Source organism: Ornithorhynchus anatinus, chromosome X5 (assembly GCF_004115215.2).
Source record: "Ornithorhynchus anatinus isolate Pmale09 chromosome X5, mOrnAna1.pri.v4, whole genome shotgun sequence".
Taxonomy (NCBI): Eukaryota; Metazoa; Chordata; class Mammalia; order Monotremata; family Ornithorhynchidae; genus Ornithorhynchus; species Ornithorhynchus anatinus.
In genome coordinates, this window is record NC_041753.1 from 27,787,838 (window position 1) to 27,807,280 (window position 19,443).

At 44.2% G+C, this 19,443-nt stretch overlaps 1 protein-coding gene across 1 annotated transcript in view; it reads right to left on the reverse strand.

The window, feature by feature from the left end:
• The window catches only part of DTWD2 (DTW domain containing 2), a 177,404-nt gene that overhangs the window by 60,150 nt on the left and 97,811 nt on the right, over window positions 1–19,443 (reverse strand). The window contains exon 4 of the mRNA XM_001512622.4: window positions 16,222–16,414. Within this exon, the coding sequence (XP_001512672.1) occupies window positions 16,222–16,414 (193 nt within the window). The remainder of the gene's footprint in view (window positions 1–16,221; window positions 16,415–19,443) is intronic.

Sequence of the window (19,443 nt, forward strand, 5' to 3'; positions counted from 1 at the left end):
ACACAATCCCCATCCTACACTGGGCTCACATTCTATGGGGGAGAGGCAACAGGCATCATCCCTTTCATCTCCATTTTACAGATAACGAAACTAAGGCATGGAGAAATAAAGTGACTTGCCCATGGTCATACAATGGACAAGTGGCAGAGCTGGGATTCGAACCCAGGTCCTCTGACTCCCAGGCCTGTCCTGTGTCCTTTCTACTAGACCACTCTGCTTCTCTTATCCCTAGACCCCCTGGGACCAATGCAAAGTAGTAATAATAATAACTGTGGTATTTGTTAAGCGCTTATTATGTGCCAGGCACTGTACTAAGCACTGGGGTAGATACAAGCAAATTGGTTTGGACACATTCCCTGACCCGTGTGAGGCTCACAATCTCGAGCCCCATTTTACAGATGAAGTAACTGAGGCACAGAGAAGTGAAGTGACTCACCCAAGGCCACACAACAGGCAAGTGGTGGAGCAGGGATTAGAACCCATGATCTTCTGACTCCCAGGCCCGTGCTCTGGTGAGGAATCCTCAATGGAGCCCTGGGATGGACCAGCCCTATTCCAACTCCTAAGGATTCAGGAACCACCAGAACAATTGGGTGGCTCTACCAAGTAAAAGAAAACATTTGACTCTCTGAAGTTCACTTCCTGATGATCAGCATACCCTGTCTAGATCAATTCTTCTCAGAAAAATAAATCTCAGATCGTGTAGTTTCAATCACTGATAGCTCAACTCGAGCACTACATGGGATTTACTTTAAAGAAAAAAAAACTCTTTAAAAAGGGAGTTTGTGCAGGTGTCATCGTAGAGCCGATGAGACACGGTGAACAAACCGAAAAACATTTCTACAGACAGTACTCCAAAGAGCCTAGCAGTTCAATAAACACATTAAAGAATCAGCCCTGTCCTCTGTTCCGCCTGAGAAATACATATTTTGGAAGATACTTTGATCCCAGTAAAATCTGAAACATAAAATGGAGAAGAATCTATCTTCCTGATTATTACACAAGACAACAGGGTCAGAAGATGAATTCACAATTATAATCCTCTCCTGGTTCTGTTGCTATTCGCGGATGTCTACACTGAGAATGTTCGCCTGCGGTTCGATAAAAATCTTCTCGTTTAGGCTATACCCTTTTCTTCCTGTGCTCACTTCATCCTTTCCTTTGGCTTCTGGAGAAATTCTCATTGAAGTCACGGGCAATGTTACCTGAATATGGAGAGGATAAGGAGGACCGTTACACACTACACACAGAAAGCACTCAAAGAATACGAGCCATCGACTGACTGGAGATGTAATAAAAGAGGAGCAGAAAGGATGGGGTGGAGAGGCAGCTTGCTGCCAGCAGTAAGGGAGAAAGAGGGGATCAGCTTCTGGGTAAAAAAGATTATGAACCGTGGAAAGGCAGAGCAGTCTGGTCATCTTCAAGAAAAAGGTCGACTCCAGTCACAAAGGAACCAAAGAGGATTACCCGTGAGCGATGGAGAACGGCAATTATGAAGATGCAGAAGAGTGACAGTCACATAGGAAGATTCCTTGGGGATCTCTGTCTTCCTCATTAGAGTGCGAGCTTCTTGTGGACAGGGAATGTGTCTTGTGCTTTCCATGTAGTACAGGGCATTGCGTTCATTCGAGAAGCAGCGTGGCCTAGTGGAAAGAGCACGGGCCTGGGAGTCAGAGGACCTAGGTTCTAATCCTGGCTCTGCCACTTGTCTGCTGTGTGACCTGGGGCAATCACTTACCTTTTCTGTACCTCACTACCTCGGTAGTGTTTATAGAGCTGTGCTCCCTCCTTGCAAAGGCTAATAAGGTTTTGAATAGATTTTCTATCAAATTCTTAGAAATAACAATTGTTTTATGCTAACTCTGAAATTACTCATAGAGAGATTAAATTACTCACGTCAGACATAGACTGTGTCCAACCTGATTATCTTGTAACTTCCCCAGTGCTCAGAACAGTGCTTGACTCGGTAAGTACTTAACAAGTACCATAAGAACAAAAACAAATTCTCCATGACAAAGGTCATGACACCTGAACTGATGGCGACCTTATAAAACAACTCCACAAAATCTACCCAGAAGGCGGGCAGGGGGAAATGGGTTATCCACCACCTCTACGTGCAACCCCAGCCAGAAACACTCCAAATTATCAATGATCACTGTAGCGGATAACCCAAGAAGTGACATTGGAGACGGAGTGGACCTGTCTTTGGTATGGAACCTGGGAGAAGCAGCATGGCCTAGTAGATAGAGCCCGGGCTTGGGAGTCGAAAGGACCTGGGTTCTAATCCCGCCTCCATCACCTGTCTGCTGTGTGACCTTGAACAAGTCACCTCACTTCTCTGTGCTTCGGTTACCTCATCTGTAAAATGGGGGTTAAGACTGTGAGCCCCATATGGGACAGGGACAGTGTCCAACCCGATTAGCTTGTATCTACCCCAGGGCGTAGAACAGTACCTGGCACTTAGGCAGTGCTTAAAAAATATCAGGAAGTAGAAAAAAAAAAAAGAGGCCCAATAGCCACAGTGCTGATGTGTAATGGTCATGTTCACCTGCTTCTAATGAACTACACTGCTTCACACTCCTTGACGTGTCAGCTCGTTCTTTGGATAAACTGGGATGCTGGAGGAGGGTTGTGGGTTTGGGTTTTTTTGGCGGGGGCATGGGGGGGAGGTTTCAATTTGCAGAGCCCCTTTATTTTGATGATGAATCCGGAGAGCTATCCATTCCCAATCGCCAGTGAGTTTACTTGCAGCCCTGAAGCCCTCAACCAAAGAGACTTTCATACATGACAGCATGTATGAAGAAAATCTCCACATATATGCATCCTAAACAACGGGATGCTCTTTTGCCAAGAATTGAGTCTCCCATGAAGTGACCATTAAAAATGCATTTTCCAGGGCTGCCCTTTGTTGTACGGTCTGAAAAATGCCGCAATAAGCGAGCCTCGATTAAACAAATCACTAGACGACCTATACGGTTCCCTCAGTGCTCCCAGTGGTCCTAATCCCAGCAGGGAAGCCTTGGATTTTAATCCCGGCTCCGCCACTTGCCCGCCTTGTCACCTTGGGCAGGTCACTTCACTTCTCCGTGCCTCCGTTTCCTCCTCGGTAAAATGGGCACTCGATATCCATTTTCCCCTTCCTAGACTAAGAGCCCCATGTGGGGCAGGGACGGCATCTCACTGCGTTGTATCTACCTGAGGGCTGGTCACATAAATAAGCAGCAAGGCGTAGTGGATAGAGCCTGGCCCTGAGAGTAGGAAGGTCATGGGTTCTAATCCCGGCTGTTTATGTGAAGCAGATGGCTTAGTGGAAAGAGCACGGGCTTGGGAGTCAGAGGTCATGGGTTCTAATCCCAGCCCTGCCACTTGCCAGCTATGTGACTTTTGGCAAGTCACTTCACTTCTCTGTGCCTCAGTTACCTCCTCTGTAAAATGGGGATTAAGACTGTGAGCCCCATGCGGGACAACCTGATTACCTTGTTTCTACCCCAGTGCTTAGAACAGTGCTTGGCACACAGTAAGCACTTAACAAATACCATAATTATTACTAAGTCACTTCACTTGTCTGTGCCTCAGTTACCTCATCTGGAAAATGGGGATCGACACTGTGAGCCCCACGAGGGACAGGGACTCTGTTCAACCCGATTTGCATGTATCTACCCCAGCATTTAGTACAGTGCCTTGCACAAAGTGCTTAAAAATACTATTATTATTATTATTATTGTTATTAAACTCTTACCAAAAACTACTCTTCTACTACTGTTACTATTTTTGTTACGGAGGTAACCCTGATTCTTCTCATGTCCACTTGTGACAATCAAAAAACTCCATGGTTTCCCACCTCTCAACAAGACTTGTAGCACTTGCATTTCCTAGGACTAATACTAATTCAATTTGTTTTCTCAATTAGACCGAAAGTAATTTGGCATCTGGGGTTCGTGCGTGCAGTGCTGCTAAAGTGGGCTGCCCTCAAAGGCTTGAGCATGGGATTGGCCCAAAGCAGCAGTTCTTTGAGCAGAAGTCACCACAGTAAAGTTAAAAGGATTGCTGTTAATCTCGTAATTTCCAGCTGTGATAAGTAGAACACCTGTGAATCCAAGTGGACCATTTTCATATTTTATGGGACTTATTGAATCAAGAGTTTAATGACATTAACCATGCCCATGAACCAGGCTATTCTATTGAGGGGAAAACATGTGGAACTGTCCTTCCTACCCCACCATGATGATAATTCTACGGCTGCATTAACAATAATTACTCTTTCTAAGAGGAAAAATAATGAGACATTACATTGCTAATAAACTACACGAAGAGCATAAGCTTGCAAAACAGAATTTATCGAGATGGCTAAGTGGACTACATTTTTGAGGAGGACCCTCTCCATTTGCCCTCTTTCCGAAAAAAAAAAAACCATAAAGCTCAGATTCATGTCAGTGAACGTAATGACTTTTCATCTTGTCACGGTTTCCCATATAACAGAACCAGCTCCCAGGAGGATGAGCTGTGGCACAACAAAGAATATGCTCTGGCAGAAAAAAAAAAAATCAACCAACAAAATCAATGGAATTTATCGAGCATTTACTGTGTACAGACCACTGAACTAAGCGCTGGGGAGAGTACAATATAACGGAGTTGGTAGATACGTTCCCGGCCCACAAGAAGTTTACAGTTTAAAGAGGGGAGACAGACGTTAAAATACATTTCAGGTAGGCACATAAGTGCTAACTATGGTATCAGTTTTAGTTTCTGTAATTTTATATACATATTACTGTATAACAATAAAATATTAGAAAGTGTTCAAATTACTCTCTTCACCCAGTACATATTCAACTGTGGCACTAAATGAAAAAGATTGCTTTGGCTGGTGACACCCTGATTGTAGATTTTGTAGTCAGTCAGTCGACCGTATTTATTGGGAGCGTACTGTATGCAGAGCACTGTACCAAGAGCTTGGGAAAGTTCGATCTAACAATGTAACAGACGTGTTCCCTGCCCGCAACAAGCTTACGGTCTAGTGGAGAGCATACATTCTGCATGAATAAGATAGGAATCACACAGTATTTACGGTTTCAAAGAGATAGCTATAACTGAATGTGGTGACTGGGTTATAGTCTAAAGGTTTATGAATTTAGCACTTGCCAACAGGTATTTACATATTCATGTGCAATATTTACCTGATGAATTTTGCCTCCAAAAAAGTGCTAAAAATTATCTATTTATTTATATTGATGCTATCGATGCCTGTTTACTTGTTTTGATGTCTGTCTCCCCACTTCTGGACTGTGAGCCCATTGTGGGCAGGGAGTGTCTCTCTTTGTTGCTGAATTGTACTTTCCAAGCACTTAGTGCAGCACTCTGCACACCGTAAAGGCTCAATAAATATGATTGAATGAATGAAGAAAAACATTTCAGTAGGTTTTTTTAGAGCTTTTAGAGTTTTTTTTAGATTTATTAGAGCAAAGGCTAATAGGGGTTCGAATAGAGTTCCTATCAAATTATTAGAAATGACAATTATTTAATGCTAACTCTGAAATTACTCATATCATCACTGCCTGAAAAAATGTCACAACATAATAATTACACGGACACCTCTGAATAAGAGTGCTTGAATAAATGAATTAATGAAAAGCAATTCAGGGTTATGGCGCACTTTATTTCTGCAACTGCCTGTGTCTATAGCAATAGTGATTCCTCTGAAGGAAATTACAGGCATCATGTGATGAAAGAAAACTGTGAATGTTAATGCATGAAGGCATGTGACTTTAACACAATTTACAATTTTGATGAGCCTACAGCCTCAAGAAATTCTGAAATTGTGGATGAATGCAAAACAAGGCTAGCAATGGTTAAAGAAACACCGAGTATTCAGGCAATTCCCCCAAATCAAAAAAAGATTCACTGTGGTGAGATCAGCTCCGGGTTGTAGAACTCTAACACTCAACTAATAATAACTGTGGTATTTGTTAAGTGCTTACTATGTGCCGGGTAGTGTTCTAAGCACCGGGGTAGATAGAAGATAATCGGGTTGGACACAGTCCCTGTCCCACACAGGGCTGTCTTAATCCCCATTTTACAGATGAGAGAACTGAGGTACAGAGAAGTGCAGTGACTGGCCCAAGGTGACATAGACAAGTGGTGGAGCTGGGATTAGAACCCCCAGGCCTGTGTTCTATCCACTAGTCCATGCTGGTTTGGTAAGCAAAATCCAACAGGAAAAACACTGAAGGGCACCTGAACTGTTCCAAGAGAGTTTGGATCTTGAAGGTGAACCAACATTCTCCACACTTCAGGCCTTCCCATATAATGTAGACTGGAAACTGGGAATGGAATGTGCCCCCTTCCTCTCCTTCAAGGGGACAGGGACAATCTAATGAAAGCCTGAATGGATTAAGATTCTGTAAATCAACGAGGCATCTCTCTTGCTCTGGCCTCCTCCCCTTGCCTACCTATGGAGTTAAAACTGGTTACAGCACTTGGAGTTTCTAGGCAGAACGGTACTAAATAAAAGCAAAGAACATTCTGACTGATTAAACGTGCTTCCTAGTTCTAGAGAATAGGAGTAGCATGAAAATGGGGTGTACACAACTAGATGGATGTAACTTTAAATGCTTTATAAATGCTTTATTTAATGCCCATCTCCCCCTCTTGACTGTAAGCTCGTTGTCGGAAGGGAACGTGTCTGCCAACTCTGTTGTACCCTCCCGTGAGCTTAGTACAGTGCTCTGCACACATTAAGTGCTCCATAAATACCATTCATGATGGCGAACAGGGTGGTTTTAACTTCTTTCCATTAAAACTGTCAACATCCTTTAATAATTTCAATTCAGACACAACTATTCCAAAAAACCCTTAGAGCAGTTGTTCTCTGAGTTTGGTCTGCAAAGCACTAGTGGTCTAAGGGGATCCTCCAGAGAAAAAGAAAAAGAGGAGGAGGAGGAGGAGAATTAGGGCATTTGTTAAGTGCTTGCTTTGTGCCAAATACCTAGGCGAAGGTGTAGACACAGCATAATTAGATCAAACACAACACCTATTCCACATAAGGCTCACAGTCTAAGGGAAGGGAGAACAGGTATTTTATTGTCATTTGACAGATGAGAAAACTGAGTCAGAGAGAAGTTGAGCACCTTGCCCAAGGTCAAAAGAGCAGACAAGTGATAGAGCTGGGTATAAAATCCAGATCTCTTGACTCCCAGGGGTATGCTTTTTACATAGGGTCATGTTGCTTCCCATAGTCCACGAATATCCAGTGACCATGGTTATACCCAAATTTATCCAACTGTGGCCACAGACCTGGTGGGAAAGCAGCGTGGCTTAGTGGAAAGAGCATGGGCTTGGGAGTTCAGAGGACAAGGGTTCTAATCGTGGCTTTGTCACTTGTCTGCTGTGTGACCTTGGGCAAGCCATTAAACTTCTCTGTGCCTCAGTTACCTCATCTGTAAAATGGGGATTAAGACTGTGAGCCCCACTTGGGACAACCTGATTACCTCGTATCTACCTCAGCAGTTAGAACAGTGCTTGGCACATAGTAAGCGCTTAACAAATACCATCGTTATTATTACTATATTATTATATCCATTCCTCTCCTAGCTTGGGCAGTGGCTAGCGAGTGGAAGGCAATCTGCTACAAGTCAAAACTCACCTGTGCAGGGCAGCAGCAGCATGGGAGAGAGTCAAGGGCAGAGACTCAGGTTTACTCTGCAGAAGGAGGAGATGGTAAACTGCTTCTGTATTTTTACCACGAAAATTCTATGGATATGCTACCAGAATGATTGCAGATGTTGAGGGGCGCGTTCTGGGAGAGATGTGTCTCTGGGGTCACTATGGCTCAGACACCCATAGTGACGCCATGGACATATCTTGACAGCATAAGACAACAACAATGACAACTGCCATACTATACATCGAATGACGAAGCAGGGTCCCCAACAACCAATACATCAGGGCACGGGACAGTTGGGATGTATCAGTGGTACTCGGACAATGACACCATGGAATGTGGCAAGCACTCTTTGAGAAGTAGGTTTCGGACGATCGTGAGGCAGAAACAAACATCTTAAAACAAGTATTTCAAACAAACATCTTAAAACAAGTATTTCAGATAACAGGTGCAATAATGCAATAGAGGATCATCTGCACAATCTTTACAAGTAGGGGAGAGACGGTGGGTTACACATTCATCTTCTCACCATAGGTAGATCCATTTTTCTATCAAGTAGTGTCATCTTTGAACTCAGTGGAAGAATATCTAGGTGTACCTTAGTATTCGCTAACTTTGCCACAACAGCAAACAATTCAACCATCAACCCCGGGCTCTGCGTCTCCCTGACATATTGTCCTCCAAGCCCACGTAAGGATCCTTGACCACAGCACGGGCCTGGACACAGGCCTCAGTGGTGGGGATGAGCTTTGGGGAACTGAACCCTATTTTAGCAGTAACATTGTTAAACTGCCATTTGCAGTTCTATACTCTGCTACTGCTACAAAAGCTCAAATGGAACTGCTCTGGTCACTGAAAATCAGCAAAACTCATGAACTGGATAGTCCCAGTCTGCAAAGGGTTATAATGGTGCTCCTCTCCCTCCCATCCTTTAACTGTTGGAGTTCCTCAAGGGTTAGTTCTTGGCCCTCTTCTGTTCTCCATTTACACTCACTCCCTTGGTGAACTCATTCGCTCTCACGGCTTTGACTACCATCCCTATGCGGATGACACGCAGATCTACATCTCCGCCCCTGTCCTCTCCCCCTCCCTTCAGGCTCGCATCTCCTCCTGCCTCCAGGACGTCTCCACCTGGATGTCGGCCCGCCACCTAAAACTCAACATGAGCGAGACTGAGCTCCTCATCTTCCCTCCCAAACCCGGTCCTCTCCCAGACTTCTCTATCACCGTGGATGGCACGACCATCCTTCCCGTCTCTCAGGCCCGCAATCTCGGTGTCATCCTTGACTTGTCTCTCTCGTTCACCCCACACATCCTATCCGTTACCAAGACCTGCCGGTTTCACCTTTACAATATCGCCAAGATCCGCCCTTTCCTCTCCACCCAAACAGCTACCTTACTGCTATGGGCTCTCGTTATATCCCGGCTAGACTACTGTGTCGCCCTTCTCTCTGACCTCCCTTCCTCCTCTCTCGCCCCGCTCCGGTCTATTCTTCACTCCGCTGCCCGGCTCATCTTCCTGCAGAAACGATCTGGGCATGTCACTCCCCTTCTTAAACAACTCCAGTGGTTGCCTATCAACCTCCACTCCAAACAAAAACTCCTCACTCTAGGCTTCAAGGCTCTACATCACCTTGCCCCTTCCTACCTCTCCTCCCTTCTCTCTTTCTACCGCCCACCCCGCACGCTCCGCTCCTCTGCCGCCCACCTCCTCACCGTCCCTCGGACTCGCCTATCCCGCCGTCGACCCCTGGGCGACGTCCTCCCGCGGTCCTGGAACGCCCTCCCTCCTCACCTCCGCCAAACTGATTCTCTTCCCCTCTTCAAAACCCTACTTAAAACTCACCTCCTCTAAGAGGCCTTCCCAGACTGAGCTCCCCTTCTCCCTCTACTCCCTCTACCACCCCTCCTTCACCTCTCCGCAGCTAAACCCTCTTTTCCCCCTTTCCCTCTGCTCCTCCCCCTCTCCCTTCCCATCCCCTCAGCACTGTACTCGTCCGCTCAACTGTATATATTTCCATTACCCTATTTATTTTGTTAATGAAATGTACATCGCCTTGATTCTATCTAGTTGCCATTGTTTTTACGAGATGTTCTTCCCCTTGACTCTATTTATTGCCATTGTTCTTGTCTGTCCGTCTCCCCCGATTAGACTGTAAGCCCGTCAAACGGCAGGGACCGTCTCTATCTGTTGCCGACTTGTTCATTCCAAGTGCTTAGTACAGTGCTCTGCACATAGTAAGCGCTCAATAAATACTATTGAATGAATGAATGAATGAATGGTGGGAAAAGATGCAAGAAATAGACATAAATGTGCAACAAAAGGTTATTCTTCTATACCTGTGGCATGTTCAGAGACCAATTTCAAACAAATGTTACCTAAATCTACCTATACTGTAACTAGAGAAGCAGCATGGCCTAGTGGCAAGAGTACTTGCTTGGGAGTCAGAGGAAGTGGGCTCTGATCCCGCCTTTGCCACTTGCTGCTGTGTGACCCTGGGCAAGTCACTTAACTTCTCTGGGCCTCAGTTACCTCATCTGTAAAATGGGGATTAAGACTGTGAGCCCCATGTGGGACAAACTGATTACCTTGTATCTACCCCAGCACTTAAAACAGTGCTTGGCACATAGTAAGCACTTAACAAATACCATAATTACTGCTATTATTAAATCATCATCAAGTAAAAAAGGTGGTGCATATTAATTAACATTTTCTTTTTGGAACATTAACTATGTTTTGAAAACTTTTGAAAATCTACACAACCAGCAGTCCTTCAGGCCAAATTGAAATTAGATAAGAATGCATAGGATCTTGTCAAAATGTAAGGCCTATGTGACTATTCGAGTGTGATTTCTTCTTGGGGCTGTTTATATTTTCCCTCACATGACTCATTTTTATTCCTATCATATACAATTGAGGACATTTCCAAACTATTCCTAGAACTTCATATCATTACCAATAACACATTAAAGCATTTTTGTTCAAAGCAACATTATATCCACGAGAGACCGAAATGTGATTTGTGGACAATGGTACTTGATTTTCAATGAATGTCCAGATTTAAATCTAAGTAAATTTTATAAACGTTGCCAGAAAAGAACAGAATCAAATTACGAGGTCAACAATACTAATTCCTCGTAACTGAATTGAAATGAATATGGGCATGTGAACTGGAATGGCTCTGAGTTGAATGCTAGAGAGAATCATTGGAAATTACTGCTAAGGTTTTCATTTCACATGAAAGCCTTAAGTGAAGTGAATGAAAGCTCTGACTTTGCCTCATAATGCAAAATTGAGCTCTTAATGCACAGGTCAAGTCTGCTTGAAATTACTTTTAACTTGCACATCAAAGTCCCCTAAACCTTCTTTCTAAAATGAGTTGCCTTTGAAGGATTAAAAAATTTCTGCAAATAGTAGCCTTCTGAAAGTTTGGGGGGAGATGAGTTTTCTGACACGTATATTTGTTCATTCATTCTGTATATGGCACCCACGGTCATCATTTCTGTAAAGAAGGAAAGGCCTAAATTAAATAAATACAATACAAATCTTTCCACGAAATATTCTTCCCTAGTGATTCACAAGACGTTATGTACTGGAACCCAAAATACCGCAGGAAAATCAGCAGACGGCAATACGAATGAATTACAGTAATACTATCCTAAAACTGAAGGCAGCCAGAGATTTTTGAACTCGTTTTACTCACTCCGTACTGTCAATAACTGGTCTCCTTTTTTAACCTACCAACCTAGGTAATATTATAAAAAACATTTTCTTTTTGAATTTCAAATATACTTTGGAAAAAGGCTGAATGAGAGACAGAGTATAGTATGTAGCAATTATTCTTAAACCTTTTGAAAGCTTCTCATGAAGCTGTGCCTTACAGCATTTTCTGCATGATCTAGATATAGTACGCCATTAATTTGAAAGTTCCATGTCAACTACATATGTAAATCACATTTTATTCTGAAGAAAATTCAAGTGTTGGTTAGAATGCAATGATTTCACATAAATATTTCTGCACAGAAATAGGGGATATTTTTCTTTATTGGAAAAGGCTTTCCTGTGCCCAGGCAATTGACACACTTTAAATTTTTTTTTTAATAACTATTTCATTGTTACATTCTGATGAGCTATCTGGGCAAAAGTGACCATTTCCATTAGTCTTAAATAAATCGGGCCTGTTTTAAAAAATTAAGCTATTCTTTTCTGGCTGACATGTTTATTCTTCATTCTGTTTCAGAACAGAAGAATGGCTCTTTTCAGTCTTGAAATCAAGGTTCTTTTGTTGGAATTTCAAATATTTACAGCCCTGAACTTCTCGAATCAAGATGCTGGGAGACACTTATGGCCCTCATTTTTACTGAGAGGACAAAAGATGGGTACCATGAGTCTTCCAATCCTCAATGAGAGGGATGATCAAAACCCACAGCCTTCAGATAAAGCTATGCAATTCAGCAAATGCCCCAATGAGGGCTATATGGAAAAAAACAAGAGGTTAAGAACTTACACATTTTGAAGGACATTAGCATTTACTTCCAGGCATGAAACCATTCACTGGAAAATTTCAACAAGAAAAAAAAACCCAACTCTTCAAACTCATTAATAAGTAATAGATAATGGGAAGTCAAAGTGCTTTCATTCTGAAATTTACCCAGTTGCAGAGTTCTGGGGACTGAAGGAGAGAAGACTTTTTTCCCGAAAGCCTGGGGGTCTGGAAGTTTTCCCCCTGCTTTTCAACTAGCAAATCGAGATTCACATACTCATCAGATCATTTTAGTGCCTTCTTCATCCAGCTTTGCCATAACTACTAAAGACAGGCTTGGGAATCAGAGGGTGAGGGGTCTAATTCCGGCTCCGCCGCTCGTTGGCTGTGTGACCTTGGGCAAGACACTTAACTTCTCTGTACCTCAGCTAACTCATCTGTAAAATGGGGATTAAGACTGTGAGCTCCACGTGGGACAAACTGATGACCTTGCCTTGTATCTACCCCAGTGCTTAGAACAGTGCTTGGCACATAGTAAGCGCTTAATAAATACCATAATTCGTATTATTATAAAGGACCTCTGCCTGCCCTCCTCGACTCTAGTAGAGTTCCATTTTCAAGGTCCCAAATTAAGGAAAGGGAAAAGGAAGGAAAATAAAAATTCATTCTTATTATATAATATTCATTATGCCGCCTGGTGGCCACGCAAAATTAATGGGATGAATTCCTAGTGAATCTATCGAATGTATCCAATTTCTATATTGAAAGATCCAAGTATATAATTTAAAATAAAACATGTCAAAAATTGTGAAACAGAAGACAGCCATGCTATGCAAAAGGCCTTAATTTTTTTTATTATTACTATTATTATCACTTTAGGTGGAGAATTGATACTATGCTGAAATAAAAATTGGTCCAGACTAGATTAAAAATGACCTTCTGGCCCTTTATTCCGGCAATTTACCTCTCTATTCCAAATACCCAATATTCCTTGGTGCAAGTATATGAAGTTTTCTATTATGTGATAATGTTACTCCTTTATCATAAAGAAAACTCTGACCTTCAGCCATTTGTGCTTTTTACCCTGACCCTCTCCACCTGATGTCTGCAGAACAATGTGCTCATTGTGTTAGAGAAATTGGATTAATTTGATTCACTGAAAAACATGACAGCTGAGGCAGATCTGCTGCTCTGCTAGAAAAAGACACCAAACAATATATTCTACTTAGAAATATGGCTATTTGTTTGGCTCGTGCAAGAAAACTTCAAAGGTAATCAGCAAAGACAGAACCACAGGTTAGGCAGTTTTCTTAGCTATGCTTAGCAACCCAGTAAATAACACTACCACTAGTATTACCTTCAAAAAAGAAGGATTAATACAAATGTATGTACACTGGACCAACAAGGAATTGTTTAAAATAAATGGACTAAACCCCAATGGGAGACAAGGCTCATTGTCTAGTGGAAAGAGCACCGGCCTGGGAGTCAGAGGACCTGGGTTCTAATCCCAGTTCCGCCGCTTGTCTTCTGTGTGGCCTTGGACAAGTCACTTCACTTCTCTGGGCCTCAGTTCCCTCCTCTGTAAAGTAGGGATCAAGACCGTGAGCCCCGTGTGGGACAGGCACTCTGACCAACCTGATCAGCTTGTATCTACCCCAGTGCTCAGTATAGCACGGCGCGTCATAAGCCCTTAACGAATACCAGAGAAGCAGCGTGGCTCAGTGGAAAGAGCACGGGCTTTGGAGTCAGAGGTCATAAGTTCGAATCCCGGCTCTGCCACTTGTCAGCTGTGTGACTGTGGGCAAGTCACTTAACTTCTCTGTGCCTCAGTTACCTCATCTGTAAAATGGGGATTAAGACTGTGAGCCCCACGTGGGACAACCTGATTCCCCTGTGTCTACCCCAGTGCTTAGAACAGTGCTCGGCACATAGTAAGCGCTTAACAAATACCAACATACCATTGAAAAAAAAACAAACACAAGATCCAAAATAGAAATGAACATTCAACAAGTTCGACTAGAGTTTAGGAGGGCCCCGGCTGCAGTGGGGGCTTAGCACTCCTTCATCTCTCGGCATTTGCAAAAGTTCCTTCTTTAGCTACTGTAGGTCTTGTTCTTTTGCTTTTCTTCCTCCTCCTCCTCTTCTTCTTCCTCTGCTTCAGCCTCTGCTCCTACTTATCCTGCTGCTTCTGCTCCTCACCTTCAAACTGCTGACAGTGGAGGTTCTTGTTCCTCTTCTGTCCACTTGTTTGTTTGTTTTGGTTGGGGGTTTTCTCATGGTATCTAAGTGCTTACTATGTGCCAGGCATTGTACTAAACGAGGTGGTAGATGCAAGCTAATCGGGTTGGACACAGTCCATGTCCCAGATGGTGCTCACGGTCTTAATCCCCATTTTGCAGATGGGGGAACTGAGGCCCAGAGAAGTGAAGTGACTTGCCCAAGGTCACACAGCAGACTAGTGGCAGACTCCCAGGCTCGTACTCTATCCACTAGACCATGTTGCTTCTCTGTTCTTCTTCCTCCTCTGCTAGAGCTCTTCCCTCCATCATTGAGGCTTCTGCTTTGCTTCCATGCTCCTGTTCCACTGAGGTCCAAAGACATTCGCCTTCTCTTGTGCTAGTATTAACCACTGGCAACATACGGGAAGAGTGCACCGAAGCCGGAGATGTCGGAAAAGCTGGAGCGATATCAGTAGGGAAAGAGGAGGGAAAAAGAGGAGAAAAAGGAGAGAGGAAGAAAAAAGAGCAGAAATTGAGTGACCTTGGTGAAGAAAACGGTGAAGAGGAAGACCAGCGGGAAGAGGAAGTAGAAGAAACAGAGGAAGAGAAAAAAGAAGAAAAAATAGGAAGAGGAGATAGAGGAAGAGGAAAAGGAGAAGGGAAGGAGAAGTAGAGGAAAACAGAAGAACAGAAGCCACAGTGGACGCAGATGTGAGAGAGAAGCGGCAAGAGCAGCATTCGATCAACTCTCCAAAACCTGCCAGTTCTTCCTACATGACATCTCCTGAATGTGCCCCCTCCTGCGCCCCCACAAAGTGCCACCACCCTGGTGCAGGATCTTGTCATATTGCTGCTATACTACTGCATGAGTTCCCTCACTGGGTTTCCTGTCTCCAGCCTCTCCCCCTCCCAATATGCTTCCTAGAGCATCATCTCCTCTAAGCGACGCTTGGCCAACAACTCTCCTCTCCTCAAATCCTTCCACTGGCTTCCTGCATTCTTCCCCATCAAGCAAAAACTCCTCGGAATTTACTTCAAGGCTCTCCACCAACTCGCCCCACCTTACTTGTCTGCTCTCTTCACCTACTGCTCCCCATCTCCCTCTCATCTCTTCTGCCGGACAAACCTGACCGTACCTCATTTGACTCTCCCGCCTCCATCCTCTTACTCACACCATGCCCCCCGACTCGAAGCTCCCTCCCTCCCCGAGTATCAAAGCTGACCCCCGCAATCAAAGCCCTCCTAATATCACCCTACTTCTTACAATTAATTCCCAGCACTCTGCCTTGTATAAACCCACCAGCTATCTTCTAGCACTGATTAACTTATTTATACTCATATTCTACACCTTTGTATATACATTTATTCAACTGAACATTCAACTATTTATCCTGATGACTCTATTTATAAATATATCTGTGTCTGACTTCCCTCCTTTGAGTGTAAAAATCCTCATGGGCTTCATGGGATTTTTCTAAAGCAACATGGAATCCAGCTCACACACGACAATTAATAGAATATAGTGTAGATTGCGGCAAATCACTATAACATTGCACAAACCCTGTAATACGATTACAGACTACTTCAAAGAATACATTAGAGTAAGTTGAGAATCACCCGCCAAAGATGAGTAGAATTAGGAATCCCTAAAAACCCGCACAAATCTCTGCTACGATTCTTTTGCCCAGCAGTGAACATACTGAAATGGAAATACCACATCAAGTGAACTGCACTTGAGTTGGATGAAACAAAAACAAGATTTTCCACAAAAACAGCTACCTAGAATTGAATACCATGAGTCAGAAAAGTACACAGGAGCCTCAGAAAGTGTTTTAAAAATGTGAGAAACAATCCACATTACCTGCTTAGGGAGTCGAAACAGGGAGTTCTTGTAGAATATGTCTTTAGCCTGGCTCCATGTCCCATCGATAATGATGATGTTCGAAGGACAATTAGGAAGATTCGGTGCCAATTCCTCCAAATTAGCTGCTTCTTCACCAGGATACAAAATCAATGTACTGGAGTTTCTGCAAATGGCTGACAGTTCAGGATCTCTAAAACCAAGGATAAAACTCTTTAATGACTTGGGCTCAAAACGAAACAAGTGCATATGCGTTTACACAATAAACACATTCAGTAAAAGCTTTGGTATCAACCAGAAAGCTCTACCAGCCAGCATTTCTGATGACCACTAATTCAACGTTCGCTGATCTGTCACAGAGGAGGCGCCACTCAGGTGTTTACGACGACGAAAAAACACTTGAATCCTCCCCGCAGTAGTGAGGGGGTTGATAAAGCCGAGTTGAACCCACAACTCTCCTGGAGACACGGGTGAAGTCTCTCTTGAGAAGTACCAAAGATGGGCAACCCTCATCCCCCTGCTTGTCGGCTAATCTACTCACATGTCCTACCCAGAGAAGCCGTTTTGCTGGGAACCCTGCTTTCAATCCCAAGGGGCTGATTATGTCCCAGGACCTCACCGCTGGTAATCTTGTCCCCCTTTTTGATGCTGAGTTTGGTGGAACTGCAGGGAATGTGACTGTTTATTATCTCTCCCAAGCGCTTAGTACAGTGCTCTGCATACAGTAAGCGCTCAATAAATACCACTGACTGACCTACTGACTGTAATAGCTCTAGATGCTGGATATGTCTCCCATATTCAGTCCCGCTCTCCCACCCCAAGCCGGCCTTAAAGACCTTTAACACAGTATGGAGTTTGATGTCACGTTGTCACCACGCCCTGGAGTGCAGGAGATGGAAAGCTATGCTGCCCTTTATGATCCTTTTTTCTATCTCTTTGTCTCTCCGTGCATCACTGCCTACTCTGGGGGGGGGGGGGTAGCAGAATTGGATGGCAGTTTTGCATTCCATTCCGGCCAATGAAAATCATGCGTTAGGAGAGGGGTAATCGTAGGCCTCTTTTGGCTTACTGTCAGCCCGTGCTGCTGTGCCAACTCTGCAAAGCGATTCAAACTGTTAGCAAACTAATCACCTCTCAAAATAACAATAATAATAATAATGATGGCATTTGTTAAGCACTTACAATGTGCCGAGCACTGTCCTAAGCGCTGGGGTAGATACAAGGTAATCAGATACAAGGCTCGCAGTCTTAATCCCCACTTTACAGATGAGGGAACTGAAGCACAGAGAAGTTAAGTGGCTTGCCCAAGGTCACATAACAGATAAGCGGCGGAGTCAGGATTAGAACCCACGTCTTAATAATAATAATAATGTTGGTATTTGTTAAGCGTTTACTATGTGCCGAGCACTGTTCTAAGCGCTGGGGTAGACACAGGGGAATCAGGATGTCCCACGTGGGGCTCACACTCTTAATCCCCATTTTACAGATGAGGTAACTGAGGCACAGAGAAGTGAAGTGACTTGCCCACAGTCACACAGCTGACAAGTGGCAGAGCTGGGATTCGAACTCATGACCTCTGACTCCAAAGCCCATGCTCTTTCCACTGAGCCACGCTGCTTCAAAACAACTGCTCCTGTAAGTTCGATCCATGCTGCTTAGAAGCAGCATGTCCCAGCATACCCCTTAGAAGCTTAGAAGCAGCATGTCCCAGTGGATAGAGCCTGAGCCTGGGAGTCAGAAGGACCTGGGTTCTAATCTGAACTGTTGTGTGATCTTGTGCAAGCCACTTCACTTCTCTGCGCCTCCGTTACCTCATCTGAAAATGGCGATTAAGGCCGTGAGACCCTTGGGGGACAGGGACCCTGATTAGCTTCTACTTACCCCAGTGCTTAGAACAGCTGTTCACACAATGCTTAACGAATACCACCATTTTTATTATCATTACCCCCAGGATACAACCTGGCTTGTCTGATGGGTGCCCTACTCCACAGACACGCCTGACCAGCCCCGACATTCCAGCCGAGTTTGACGAGTCAGTCCACCCCCTCCGCTTTGGGATGAAATTAAGCAATCAACAATGAATGGATCTGGGAGGAAGCAGTGTCTACAACTGTCAGCTTGTCAGTGCAGTGAAGAAGTGCCTGAGTAGATAACCAAATTAGTTGGTGAAATGGAGAGGCAACTTAATTCAGAAATGGAGAGGCTTGTCTAGTGGGAGGTGGGGGAACTGGGTTCCAACGTTGACTTCACCACTTTCTCGCGGCAAGACTTCATGCTCGTCCACGGCCAGGGCACGTGTCTACCGACTCTGTTCTACTGTGCTCTGCTCACAGGAAGTGCTCAGTAAATACCACTGACTCATTGATGACCTTGGGTAAGCCACTTAAACTCTCTGTGCCTCGATGTCTTCATGCGTAAAAGAGGGATTAAAAGCCTGTCCTTCCCCTTATACTACGAGGCCCATGTGGGACAGGAACTGTGTCTGATCTGGCTGTATTTGCATCTATCCCAGTGCTTAACGCAGTGCATGGTGCAAAGAAAGTGTTTAATATTACAATGAGTTGATTGCATCTCATTGAGGAGCCGCTATCTAAAAAGGTCCTCACTGAACTTTGATGATCCAGTACATCATGAGCATTCATAATGCTGAAAAAGATGAAGAACTTAGGATTTAGGATGAAGATTTAGGATTTTACCGTCACTAAATCCTGTCAGTTCTACCTTCACAACATCGCCAAAATCCACCCCTTCCTCTCCATCCAAACAGCTACCACATTAATGCAAGCACTGATCTTATCCCGCCTTGATTACTGTATCAGCCTCTTTGCTGACCTCCCTGCCTCCTGGTCTCAGTCCATTCTCCATTCTGCTGCCCAAATCATTTTCCTTCAAAAACGTTCAGACCATGTTTCCCCACTCCTCAAGAAACTCCAGTGGTTGCCCATCCGCCTCCGCATTAAATAAAAACTCCTCACCATTGGCTTTAAAGCACTTAAACCCCTTGCCCCCTCCTACCTCACCTCGCTGCTCCCCTACTGCAACCCAGCCCGCACACTTCGCTCCTCTGGTGCTAACCTTCTCACTGTACCTAGATCTCGTAGATCTCGCCCCCAACCTCTTGCCCACATCCTTCCTCTGGCCTAGAATGCCCTCCTCATATCAGACAAATAATTGTTCTCCCCCACCTCAAAGCCTTATTGAAGGCACATCTCCTCCAGGAAG